This window comes from Calonectris borealis, chromosome 4 (genome assembly GCF_964195595.1).
Source record: "Calonectris borealis chromosome 4, bCalBor7.hap1.2, whole genome shotgun sequence".
Lineage (NCBI taxonomy): Eukaryota > Metazoa > Chordata > Aves > Procellariiformes > Procellariidae > Calonectris > Calonectris borealis.
The window spans coordinates 84,390,752-84,402,849 of record NC_134315.1 but is presented as its reverse complement, the minus strand read 5'-3'; the positions used below and the strand labels follow the sequence as shown (position 1 = coordinate 84,402,849).

Below are 12,098 nucleotides of genomic sequence, written 5' to 3'. Positions count from 1 at the left end.
ATATTATACTGAGCTTCCTGTTACTCAGTTCTTCCATACTGTGTCGAGTACACTTTCAGCAAAGTTGTCCTAGTATTACAGAAAGGAATACATCAATTGCATTTTATAGAATCATAGAATAGTTTAAAGGCCATCTAGTCCAACCCCCCTGCCGTGGGCAGGGACATCTCCAACTCGATCAGGTTGCTCAGAGCCCCGTCCAACCTGACCTTGAATGTTCCCAGGGATGGGGCATCTACCACCTCTCTGGGCAACCTGTGCCAGTGCCTCACCAGCCTCAGCGTAAAAAATTTCTTCCTTCTATCTAGTCTGAATCTCCCCTCTTTTAGTTTAAAACCATTCCCCTTGTCCTGTCACAACAGGCCCTGCTAAAAAGTCTGTCCCCATCTTTCCTGTAGGCCCCCTTTAAGTACTGAAAGGCCGCAATAAGGTCTCCCCGGAGCCTTCTCTTCTCCAGGCTGAACAACCCCAGCTCTCTCAGCCTGTCCTCATAGCAGAGACGTTCCATCCCCCTGATCATTTTCGTGGCCTCCTCTGGACCCGCTCCAACAGGTCCATGTCCGTCCTGTGCTGAGGACCCCCGAGCTGGACGCAGCACTGTAGGGGGGGTCTCACCGGAGCAGAGCAGAGGGGCGGAATCCCCTCCCTCGACCTGCTGGCCACGCTGCTTTTGATGCGGCCCAGGACACGGTTGGCCTTCTGGGCTGGGAGCGCACGTTGCCGGCTCACGTCCAGCTTTTCCTCCACCAGTACCCCCAGGTCCTTCTCGGCAGGGCTGCTCTCAATCCCTCATTCCCCAGCCTGTATTGATACCGGGGGTTGCCCGGTGCAGGACCTTGCACTTGGCCTTGTTGAACCTCATGAGGTTCACACGGGCCCACTTCTCGAGCTTGTCCAGGTCCCTCTGGATGGCATCCCGTCCCTCAGGCGTGTCGATTGCACCACGCAGCTTGGTGTCATCTGCAAACTTGCTGAGGGTGCGCTCGATCCCGCTGTCTACGTAATTGATGAAGATATTAAACAGTACTGGTCCCAGTACGGACCCCTGCGGGACACCACTCATCACCAACCTCCATCCGGACATTGAGCCGTTGACCGCTACCCTCTGGATGCGACCGTCCAACCGATTCCTCACCCACCGGACAGTCCACCCATCAAATCCGTACCTCTCCCGTTTAGAGAGAAGGATGTGGTGGGGGACCGTGTCAAAGGCCTTACGGAGGTCCAGATAGACGACATCGGTAGCCCTTCCCATGTCCACTGGTGCAGGGACTCCACCGTAGAAGACCACTAAGTTGGTCAGGCAGGACTTGCCCTCGGTGAGGCCATGCTGGCTGTCTCGAATCACCTCCCTGTCCTCCATGTGCCTTAGCATAGCTTCCAGGAGGATCTGCTCCACGATCTTCCCAGGCACAGAGGCGAGACCGACGGGCCTGTAGTTCCCCGGGTCTTCCTTTTTTCCCTTTTTAAAAATGGGGGTTATGTTTCCCCTTTTCCAGTCAGCGGGAACTTCACCGGACTGCCACGACTTCTCAAATATGACGGATAGTGGCTTAGCAACTTCATCCGCCAGTTCCTTCGGGACCCGCGGACGGATCTCGTCAGGTCCCGTGGACTTGTGCACCTTCAGGTTCCTTAGATGATCTCCGACCTGGTCTTCTCCTACAGTGGGCGGCTCTTCATTCTCCCAGTCCCTGCCTTTGCCTTCTGCGGCTTGGGCGGTGAGGCTCGAGCGCTTGCCGGTGAAGACCGAGGCCAAAAAGTCATTGAGTACCTCAGCCTTCTCCGTATCCCGGGTAACCAGGTCTCCTGTTTCATTCCGGAGAGGGCCCACATTTTCCCTAGTCTTCCTTTTATCCCCGATGTACCTATAGAAGCTTTTCTTGTTGCCCTTGCCGTCCCTGGCCAGATTGAATTCTATCAGGGCTTTAGCTTTCCTAACCTGATCCCTGGCTGCTCGGACAATTTCTCTGTATTCCTTCCAGACTACCTGTCCTTGCTTCCACCCTCCGTAGGCTTCCTTTTTGTGTTTGAGTGTGTCCAGGAGCTCCTTGTTCATCCATGCAGGCCTCCTGGCGTTTTTGCCTGACCTCCTCCTTGTTGGGATCCTCTTTGTTGGGAATTTAAGATGAATGCATTTTCACATACATTTATGTCTAAAGTTACAGGTGGTAACTGCTATTTCAGATGTGGGGGACCAAAGGACAGTAATTCCAAGAGTAATTGACCTGGAAGAAAAGGACGTGTCATTTTAAAATATTCCATCATACCATGCTGTGCAAAGTGAAAGAGTAGATGCAAAGTGGATTACTTCGTTCTCAGACTCCCACCGGAGAAATACTTTCAGGGATACCTGTTTAACTAACTTCTGTTTGCATATGGCCAGGCTTTACTTTGTACTGTGTGCTCTCTTAGGCTGGATACAACACAATTAGTAAGGATGAAGAGATGCCATGGTAGAGCCATAGCTCTTAAGGAATTTCTGGGCCACGAATTTTACAATAACACCTCCTTTATCAGAAAAACCCCAGCCATTCACCTCTGTGTTCAGGTGGTTTGCACTCGAAGGAGATTGCAGGAGAGTGGAAAGCATTCAGAAATTGAAGGGAAAGCTATTAATACTTTACCGGGATTAATGTTCCTACTAAAAGTTACACATATGTGGACCAAAATGTACTAAAATTGTAATGAGACCTGAGTAACAAATTTGATATATCATCTTAAGAACAACTGCCAGAGCACTTTTGGAAAGTAAGTCCTTTTCAAAGTGATCTCTCAAAAAACACAGACTGTCAGTAACCCTCTAATTTTGTGGCCCTCAATTTTATTTACTGCTGTTTCTTCTTTGTTTTAGAGACCAAAAGTTTTGTTTGTGTGAATGGACTGTGACATATAAACCTAGAGATGTTCATGTGCCAGGATCACAACTACTGCTGGTAACCGCAGTTCTGTTTTGGAGGTGGTTTTATTCTTTTTGCTTTGGCTTTTTACGTATCCAACGATAACATGAAGGAGGGCAGCCAACTAGAAAATTTTTTTCTTCCTCAAAGTGAAAAATAGCATTCTGCCAAAGCAGATGCAACCAGCAAAAAGAATGCTTCTTCTCTTCTCATCTGTCCGCGGGTGGAGGTGAGATATTGCTGAAAAAGGTGTCGCCTATTTCCAGTCCTGTGTCAACAGACATGTGGCTTAGCTGTTTTTTTTTTTTTTCCGTTGGACAGCAGTTCATTTTTAAAATAACTGTAATGATCAGTATATTTCTAAATAAATGTCTGTAGTTTTGGACACCAGGTACCATTCTTTTCCTGCTCTGGTGCATTATGTTTGCTATTCTTATCACTGATGTTTGGCTCCCCTGCAAAACAAGTCAGATATGTGCCTTTTATTTGAACTAAGATGGACTCTAAGATGAGCAAGAAGGCCCATCTGATGAGCAAACATAAACATGGAAAGGATTTAATCACTGTAGCAGAATAGGCAGAGACCTGCTAAGGTGTAGCTAACAGCATTCTATGACGGGGCATATCTTCTGGGCACATCCTCAGTTCTGACGCTAAGCCATTCATCTTAGGTGATCACCCAACTCATCTGCAGTTTGGCAGAGTTTTCTCTCATTAAAATAAACATTTTTAAATCAACCAGAATGACTATTCGTCGTCTCACTGCACCTAAATAATTCAAACATCTAATTCCAATTAGCTCAATTTGTAATTTACTGTCTCATTCCTGTAGTCCTCTGCTGGAACAGATTCAAGACCACAAATCTTCATCCTCAACACCTAAATAGTTTTGCAAACCTGAACTTTATGCCAAAATCCAGAACACAGACCAGAGCTGCCAGAACATGCAGTATTCGGTGCTTACTTCAAAGTGAGGGAGAAAGACCTCAGACAGGTTAACATGCAGACCTCACTGTCTCCTCTATGCTCTCTCTCTATCATCAAGTCCCTCTGGAAAGCAGACATTTTTTTCATTGTGCTAAAAAGCATATCGAAAACCATCATTTTCATATGTGTATGAAAATGTTTGTATATGTATTGCTATGTATGGTGGATGTATGTTTTCCAGATTGCAAAGTTAAGCTTGAATTTGATAACCCGATTGCATAATTTGACATTATATCTTCCAAAGTCCACCTCCAGACACACACACACACACACACACACACACACACAGAGACACGTATATATGAATGGCTCTGCTTTTTTAAGTTATTCCTTTCTTCTTGTTTAGGTAGTCCCCTAATTACCCGTTAACAAGGCATTTACCGTGGCAGGGGTTGGAAAAAGGTTCTCTCACACCATGCTAGCTCTGAAGGCCTTGCAAGCAGGTGGAGGAGAAGCCAGCGCAAGTCAGTTTTCTCTCTGTGTCTTGTTGGTCAGGTCTCAGTAGGCTGCCTACTTCACAATGCCCTATATTGTCAATATTACTGTTTGTCATTTATGGACTATAAGGACTTACAGCTTCATTAAAGTGAATTCAGTGCTGCCTTCCCTGAAGAAGAGGGTATCTGTTCGTCAGACACTTACTTTCAAGTGCACAGTTTGAAAATGGTTCATGGACGGTCTTCTGCTTGAATTTTTCTGCTAAGCTGTTCGCCTCTTGGTTATATTAGGCTTCAGACAATACATGCTTTCCCTGTTCTTCCTATTTTGTCCTTTACTTCACTCGCAATGGTAGGGATATTAAGATTGCCAGCATCCGGCTTCTGAGTCAGCCTTCTCCTATTCACTGTGGCATTTGTGTATATTTCTTCGTTGCTGTGCTCTTTACTACAGTATTGAGAAGTTCACCCGGTAGTTTACCTTTACTATTTTACTGTCTGTGATGTAATGAAGATGCAACTAAATGTCTGTTTCCAGCCAAGTTGCACCAACTGGCTCCAAATCAATTGCTGTAGTATAGCATCCATTGAAATGCTATGTTGCTTTGCTTACAGTAATCCCTGCAGCACTATCTGACAATAGGTATCACTTCCAAAAACCTAGACAATGGTTTACAGCAAGGAGATAATTTATGTGCATTTCTAATGTATACTGAGCTTTACTGGGAACGTTGCACATTTTCATTGTCTGGACCTAGATTTTCCTACGGACGACATAGCTATTTAGCAGGTGTTTCATCTCTCTTACAGTTATCTGCATATGAGAAGTCAAAATGGCTCTAATGTATATTTTCAAGAATGACTTTTCTCAAGAATATATGTTTAATAGTATATTGCTTATATATGATACCTTTGTTTCGTACGCAGATCTTCCAAGTATCTTGAGGATGCTAGTAGCAATTATGACCCTCTGATCAGAGCTTATTCTTGTTCTTTCAAGTTCCTGCCTTCCACCTCCTATATAGTTGCTTTAAATGATGCTCTCCCTTAGGAAGAAAAATGCATCTTTCATAGCTTTCTCTTCGTGATCTAGGACTGCTGTGTGAGAAGTCATCTCTATGCTTCTCATAGTATCTCAGTTTGAGCTCTGCTATTCCAAGATCGTCATATAACAGTGTTCTGGGGCGTGCGTAGGATACTTCATAAAAATGCCTTCTGATTATTTACAGTAGTTTCTGAAGACTCTCCTTCCCCACCATGCCAATAGAGCTTATTACACATGCAGGTGATTGCAAAATACTTCAGGTTGCCCATACATTTTTCTGTGGGTATTAGTAAGATTGATGTAAAGCTCCTGGTTGCCATATTTCTAGAAACAATGTCCCAATCCCCATCTCGGCAGCAACAGGCTTTGCAGCTGTCTACTCATTCACACTGCAGAATGTCACTGAATTTCAGAATGGACAAGTTAGTCCCTACTCTTTCCTTTATCGTTTAGATGAACTGCGTCTCTTGCATTTCCATCTTCTGCTCATCCTGGGGGTTAACATATACTAGGCTGACATGGAAAAAAACATGTTAAATATTTTTTAATGAAGGCTTTGATATGATGTAATAATATCTTCTAGATGTGGCATATCTTCTCTGTTGGTTTTAACTGTTGAAAGCAAGCTGCGGGTAATTTAGCAAGTGTATCATGTATGCTGCAGCAATGAGCCAGAAAGCACCTTGTTCCTCCATCTTCCCTACTTGCATTGATCAAAGAGAAGAGATGGAGTTCATACCTTGCTATACCTCTTGTTATGCTGCCTTTACATCCAAAATATTCTCTGCTCCAACATTAATCTCGAAAGCGTTTGAGTCCTGTTAGTGAGTCTTGTTGCCTGTCCTGCTTTTCAAACATTTGGTCCCTAGGGCGTTCTACCATCCCCGCCAATTTGTCTCATGACATCTACAACGTGGTGATGTAGCCGTTCTCCTTATCAGGGAACAGTTGCCAGTATCATCCTTTGGCAGCAAGTAGAACGGTTTTGTTTTGCCTTGCGAGGTAATACCTTACTGATTGTACGCATTTCATATTGACTCCTCTATAATGCATTAAATTGCTTGAATCTATCCAAACATAAAGCCTTCAATGTTGGGTGAGGGCTATCAGCTGGCAAGTTCTGTGACTTCTCAGAATTAGACTCTTTTTTCCATGTCACCGTGTCTTTTTTTTCTTCTCAATACAAGTAGGTAGTCTGCAAAGTAGATGAGGTACTGGCTTGATCATTTTACCTATTTCTAGTTACAAAGTCCCTCAAAAAACATCAGAGTGATGTTTTGGTATGAGTGAAGTGCACATCTAATTACAAAATAGATGTCGGAAAGAATTATCCTAGGTGCAGCGTTACTCAGTTCATTAAGTCCTTATCAGAAAGAACCTTTTGTTTCAGTATTTTTTATAAATTTCTTTGATATGCTATCTGGAACTTAAATTGTTGCAGTGGTGTGATTGATGTTTGTTTCACGGTACAACTGTGAGTGGCGATCTTTTTTCTTCCTCTTACATAATTCTCCGGGGGCCTTTGGAATCCAGTACGTTCACTTGTGCCCTAGAAACTTTTTGGCACGCAGTTTCCCATTTCCATGCTGCTGCCTGAGCTTTGCAGCCTGAGTTCTTCTGAGTTTTATGATCCACCTATTTTTGCTGTCTTCTATCCTGCTGATGTCGTATCTCCACAGAAGCTCATATTCTCAGTGGCTGCTTGCATTCTTCTTTAAGGCGCCATTTAAAAACAGTTGGCAGAGCTGATATATGTGGAACCGTATACATTTCATTAGTGTGTTTTTTCAATAGCACACCAAGCATTGATTTTGTTTAAACTCTATTTTTATTTGTGTGCTGCATTTCCCACCAATTCTGATACATTTTTCAGGTGTTTTCATGTTTGATAAACTGTTGTTGAATCTGTTCTACTTCACTTATGTTTAGCTGTGAGCTACTTAATGTATTTCTAACGATCCTAGCAGATCCGCTGTAAGTTCTCTGAAAATTCTCCCTAAGAGTCTCCACAGTTCATCCTTTTCACCAGTCTGTCTCTGTTGCGGCTATTTTGTTTCCTATAGCTAATAAATGGCATTCAACCTCAAAGAAATTGTTGGTGGCACTGTGCCTGGAAAAGTGCAACTGCACTGAACCGAAGCTTGATGGTCTTTGGCAGTATAGAAGAACCATTCAGTGAACAGAGTTCAGTCAAGAGCCAAAGCTGAAAGCTTTTGTTCGACAAGAGATTGTTAGTATTTCTTCCCTATGCTTGACGTACTCCAGGTTTAGCAATGAAAGAGATACTGAAAACTTCGGCAGGAAATGTTTGGAGGTTTTTTGTTTTGAATTCATTTAAGGCATTTATCTGTGAGTTCCAATTTATAAAAAACATGGCCACAAACTTTTTTGTAAGTGTAAGCAGGCGTAGTTGCCAAAATCAGAAGAAAAGCATGTTGAAAATGAACCAATGATTCTGGGAGCCATTGGTTTTGCTCCCAGCTTGAAACACTTTAAGAGTTGAAAAAATTGCTTTATGTCTGTTGGGGCTGTAGGACTTCTGGAAAACTTCTGAGATTTTACACAGAGTCCCCCATTCTGCAGCCGACACACCCAGATGTTGCTGCACCACTGACAGCCTTTGCCCCTCAGCAGTGCTGACACTCTTACTTTGTCCTATTTTTCATTTAGTTGCACTGTAAACTTACAGTTTTCCCATTCTGGCCTAAAAACTGCAGAGCTGGTAAATATTTTCTCTTTCATGTCCATCTCCATAGAAACAGAATCTGTGTTACTGCTATAATTGTTCTCTGATTTTGTGCTGGTTTTTCTGTTATGGCCTCTGGATTGTTTCTTGGGAAGATACTAGTTTACCTATTTAAGACAACTTGTAAATGTTCAAGCATTAAGGAGAAAAAGAGGGTGATCCTGTTCTCATTCTTTCGTCCATTCCTGAGTAAGCAATTCCTGAAGGTAAAGGCCTCACAACTTTGAAAAATTGAAAGATGGTTATTCTAAATGAAGCATTTTCCGCCTCAAATATCCCCTACTGCCTTCGGAATTTCTTTAGCTAAGAGTCAGGGCCTGAATTGGCACCTTAACAGGAGAAGAGATGTCTGTAGAGCCATTTGTAGGTCCTCGTCGCTGGAGGAATGTTTATAGCGCAAGCGAGACAGATGAATGTGTAGGGAAGAATCCTTTCAGTCCCGTATATACTGAACAAAGTTCTATCACAGTTGTATTCAAAAATATGGCTCCTTTCAGCACTCCTATCAGAACCCAGGTTTTCATTTTCCTCAGAGCCAGTAGCTGGATGGAGGTAGGACTCTCCTCCCGACATCACAGCGGGGAACTCTGAAACTGAGAGCAGAGGGCTAAGGATGAACAGGAAGAAACGGGGTCCAGAGCTCTGCAGCCCGCCGAGCAGGCCTGCCACAGCTAGCACTGAGCCTGTTCCGTTCTTTCGCAGCAGGCAGGTTAAGAAACTTTGAAAGTTGGCACTGTCATTTACTCACTGACATAAAAAGATAATCCGTTTCTGCATGTTATTCTGCTATAATGAATTCTAAGGCTCCATGAATTAAACGTGAAGCTTTCTGTCCCCGCAGGTGAAATCCAAAAACACAGTGATATATTTCAACATTTTTGTCTTAGCCTCAGAAGCAAAGTTCAATAAGTCAAACCTAAGCATGTGTACTTTTCTATCTGAAAAAATCAATCGTTTTTAACAGCTAAAAGCTTTTCAAGCAGCATTCAAACAGACCACATTTATTAGGTGATCTCTGGCCTGTAGTTCCAGGTCCAGTACTACCTTAAACGTGAATCAGACTCCCAATGATATTACCAGCATGTAATGATCTCTTAGAAATGAACTCGATTTGCAGCAGCAGCAGCAACAAAACGTTGTCTGTCTTCTGGTTGCCCTTTTCCTTCGTATGTTCTCCTTTACCTGTATTTGTTACAATATAGCATGTAATACTGGAAACCTGGGATTCCCAATGTTAAGGAAGTGACTAAAAAATAGTACGAAACTGAGGAAATGTTGCTTGTTTTGTTTGTTTGTTTATTTTATCTTTAGAGTAGCGCTTGCAAAGTCTGATTTTTCAAAAGAGACAAGTGATTTGGGTTACCTAATTTGAGAGCCTTCAGGAAGACCTGATTTTAAAAGAGAGGTTCCCCAGTACATTACAAGAATCAGAAAAATTTCATCCGAGACCAAAAAATGGGATTAAGCTTAGCAAAGTATGGTTCATGTGATTCTCTTAAATAAGTAATAAAAAGACTGGTCCAGGCAGTCACATCAAAGGAATTAAAAAGAGGCACCAGATAGATCTGTGGCTTTGCAAAGTCTGAAGAGCTGTGTTGCTGGTTTTTTTTAATTTGAAGGCTAACCCGAGAATCCTTCACAAGTCATGAAAAGAAATATTAACAAACTCTTTGCACATGAAGCTTTTAGTGTTGTCTTTTGGATCAATTAGTCAGTGGCTATACTCGCTAGGCCATTCCTCTATACTGCCCTCCAACCCCATGCTGACAGTCCTTGACTTTTGCTTTCTGTTCAAATGCCTTTTATTCTAATACCAACAGTGGTTCAATATTGCCAATTGAGCATGTTCATATTCTTTCTATAGGTCTCAAAAATAACTCATGAAATTAAATGGTAAGAATGAATTTATAATTGCCCTTATCTGGCTCCGGTGCTTTTAAGTGAACTTGGTTTCTCCATGACTATGAGTGCTGGAAACACAGAGTGGGATGCATTTTACTAAGTCTCGGGTGTCTACAATACAGGCACCTGAGCTATTCTCACCGCAAAGAGACTCGAGGCTTCCTTTAAAGTCAGTGCAGATCTAGTCAATATAGTTACGGAGTGAAGGATGCGTGTCATCTAACCAAAAGTGATTCAGAAAGAGAGGAATCCTGCCCTGTGTCCCTTACGGTAACAGGGGGGATCCCCCTGTCCCTGTTCATAAACAGCTAGTCGTTTTACCTGATTTATATGTTATATCTGCCTCCTGTGTCTTAATAAGTATTTTCCATGCCAGGGTTACTTAAGGCTGCCAGATTCCTGGCTCCCTGGGAAGGGAAGTTGGAAGCTGTGCAAATTATGCGTTGAACCAAATTTCTCACAGTTCCTACTGGCAGAGCGGAGAGCCTAGTGCTGAGCCAAGACCTAGGACTCCGCTCCTGGTGTAAGAGCTTTCCTGCCTGAAAATGTTGAGAGCCTAACACGAACGCAAGTCTCACGGTCTCCGAGGTCCTGCTGCACGGTCGGGCACTGTAGCCTCATTGCTGTCAGCACTGTAAGAGTTTTGGGACGGATGCTTTGGCATGCCAGAACACTGATGTTCTTGGCTCTTTTGGCTGGGTGCCCCAAAGCCAGAAATCCTACAAGCACAGGGTCTGCCTCCCTGCAGGTTTGTTAAAGCCGATACGGTTCTGTAGGAAACATAACTTTGGATTTCATGAAAGTTTATCAGAACTCTGATGTTTCCAGTGAAACATTTTGGATTCAACTAATTGACATTTTATGTGAAAACTGTGCAATAAATAGGTAGACCAGGTCTACTTTATGTCATAATGGTTGCTCGATCAGAAATATCACCGGCACATTTTTGTTCCTACTGAAGCAATAGTAAAACCCCCAACAGGAGTCTGAGCTATGAGAGCACTGAATCCATGGGAAATTACCCTTCTGAATGCATTCGTTGTCCCCGGGGATGGTGTTTTGTGATCTACAACCAAAGCAGTTCAAGAAAGAGTGAAAGTTTAAAATGTTCAAACCTTTCAAATGACAAACATCTTTTAATCTGCTAACCCTGACCTAGGTCCAAGAAAAATTCAAAACAAATTAACCAACTACAACACTACTACCCTAGAACCAGTACTCAACTATGACCTACACAGACCAATGCCCATTTCTCAGACTAGGAGTGACACAGTCCAGCTATTATGCCTGACCTTGATGTCTCTTCTCAGAGACCAAGACTGGCCACTTGTGACAGACTTAGCCTTTTAGAGTGGTTACTGTTTTCCTCTTCAGACTTATAGGAATGTGCAGATAGATTGCATTAGTTCCAGTGACGCTCTCAGACATATAAGCCCCCTCCCACTTCACGTCTTCCAACTTGTAAATGCAAATCTGCGTGTTGAATTTATCCTGCCAATCGTAAGGAACAATCCTAAATCTCGAAACTCGAAAGGATTGAAATAGTCACCCAAAAGATGATTAATATAATTCCTGAAGATCTTACACTGGAAAATATACAAAGTTCTGTATGCTTTAAAAAGACCAAGCCTCGTGTTCCTTGCGTACTTCATTTCTGTCAGAAAATCTGTATAAAAAGGAACACAACTGATGTGCATGAGGAAGTGTGGTTTCAGTTAAAATCCTGCATATGGAAAGGGCAGGATCCATCGTTATCGGCAGCGTAAGTTCTGAATGTTCAATGCCGTTCCCGCTAACAAAATAGAACAAAACTTCTGATCCTGCAGGCCCCATTTTGTCTTACACTGACTATCCCATGAAACTGAATGAATGGAGACTAACGCGACCTGAATTATACCTGCAAAACTGAACTGTTTTGGCAGGCGCCTGATTCCATGCAATAGTCAGATGTGAATAAGAAGATACCCTGTAAACAGACCTTCCATTAAAAATATGACCATTTGAACCAAGTACAAAATCAAGAGAACAAAAAGATACCAGTTTGTCACCAGGTCTGCCTCTAAAATTAAGATATCATCTCT

The 12,098-nt window shown here is 42.9% G+C and overlaps 1 protein-coding gene across 3 annotated transcripts in view; it reads right to left on the bottom strand.

Annotated features, from left to right (window-relative positions):
• Positions 1–12,098, bottom strand: part of ALB (albumin) — a 42,451-nt gene that overhangs the window by 15,828 nt on the left and 14,525 nt on the right. Inside the window, exon 1 of one of the 3 annotated variants that reach the window (XM_075150418.1) lies at positions 1,991–2,078. The exons of the other annotated variants lie outside the window; for them this stretch is intronic. Coding sequence (XP_075006519.1) covers positions 1,991–2,063 — 73 coding nt within the window. The 5' untranslated portion in view covers positions 2,064–2,078. Of the gene's footprint in view, positions 1–1,990; positions 2,079–12,098 lie in introns of those variants that run through there. 3 annotated transcript variants of the gene reach the window in all.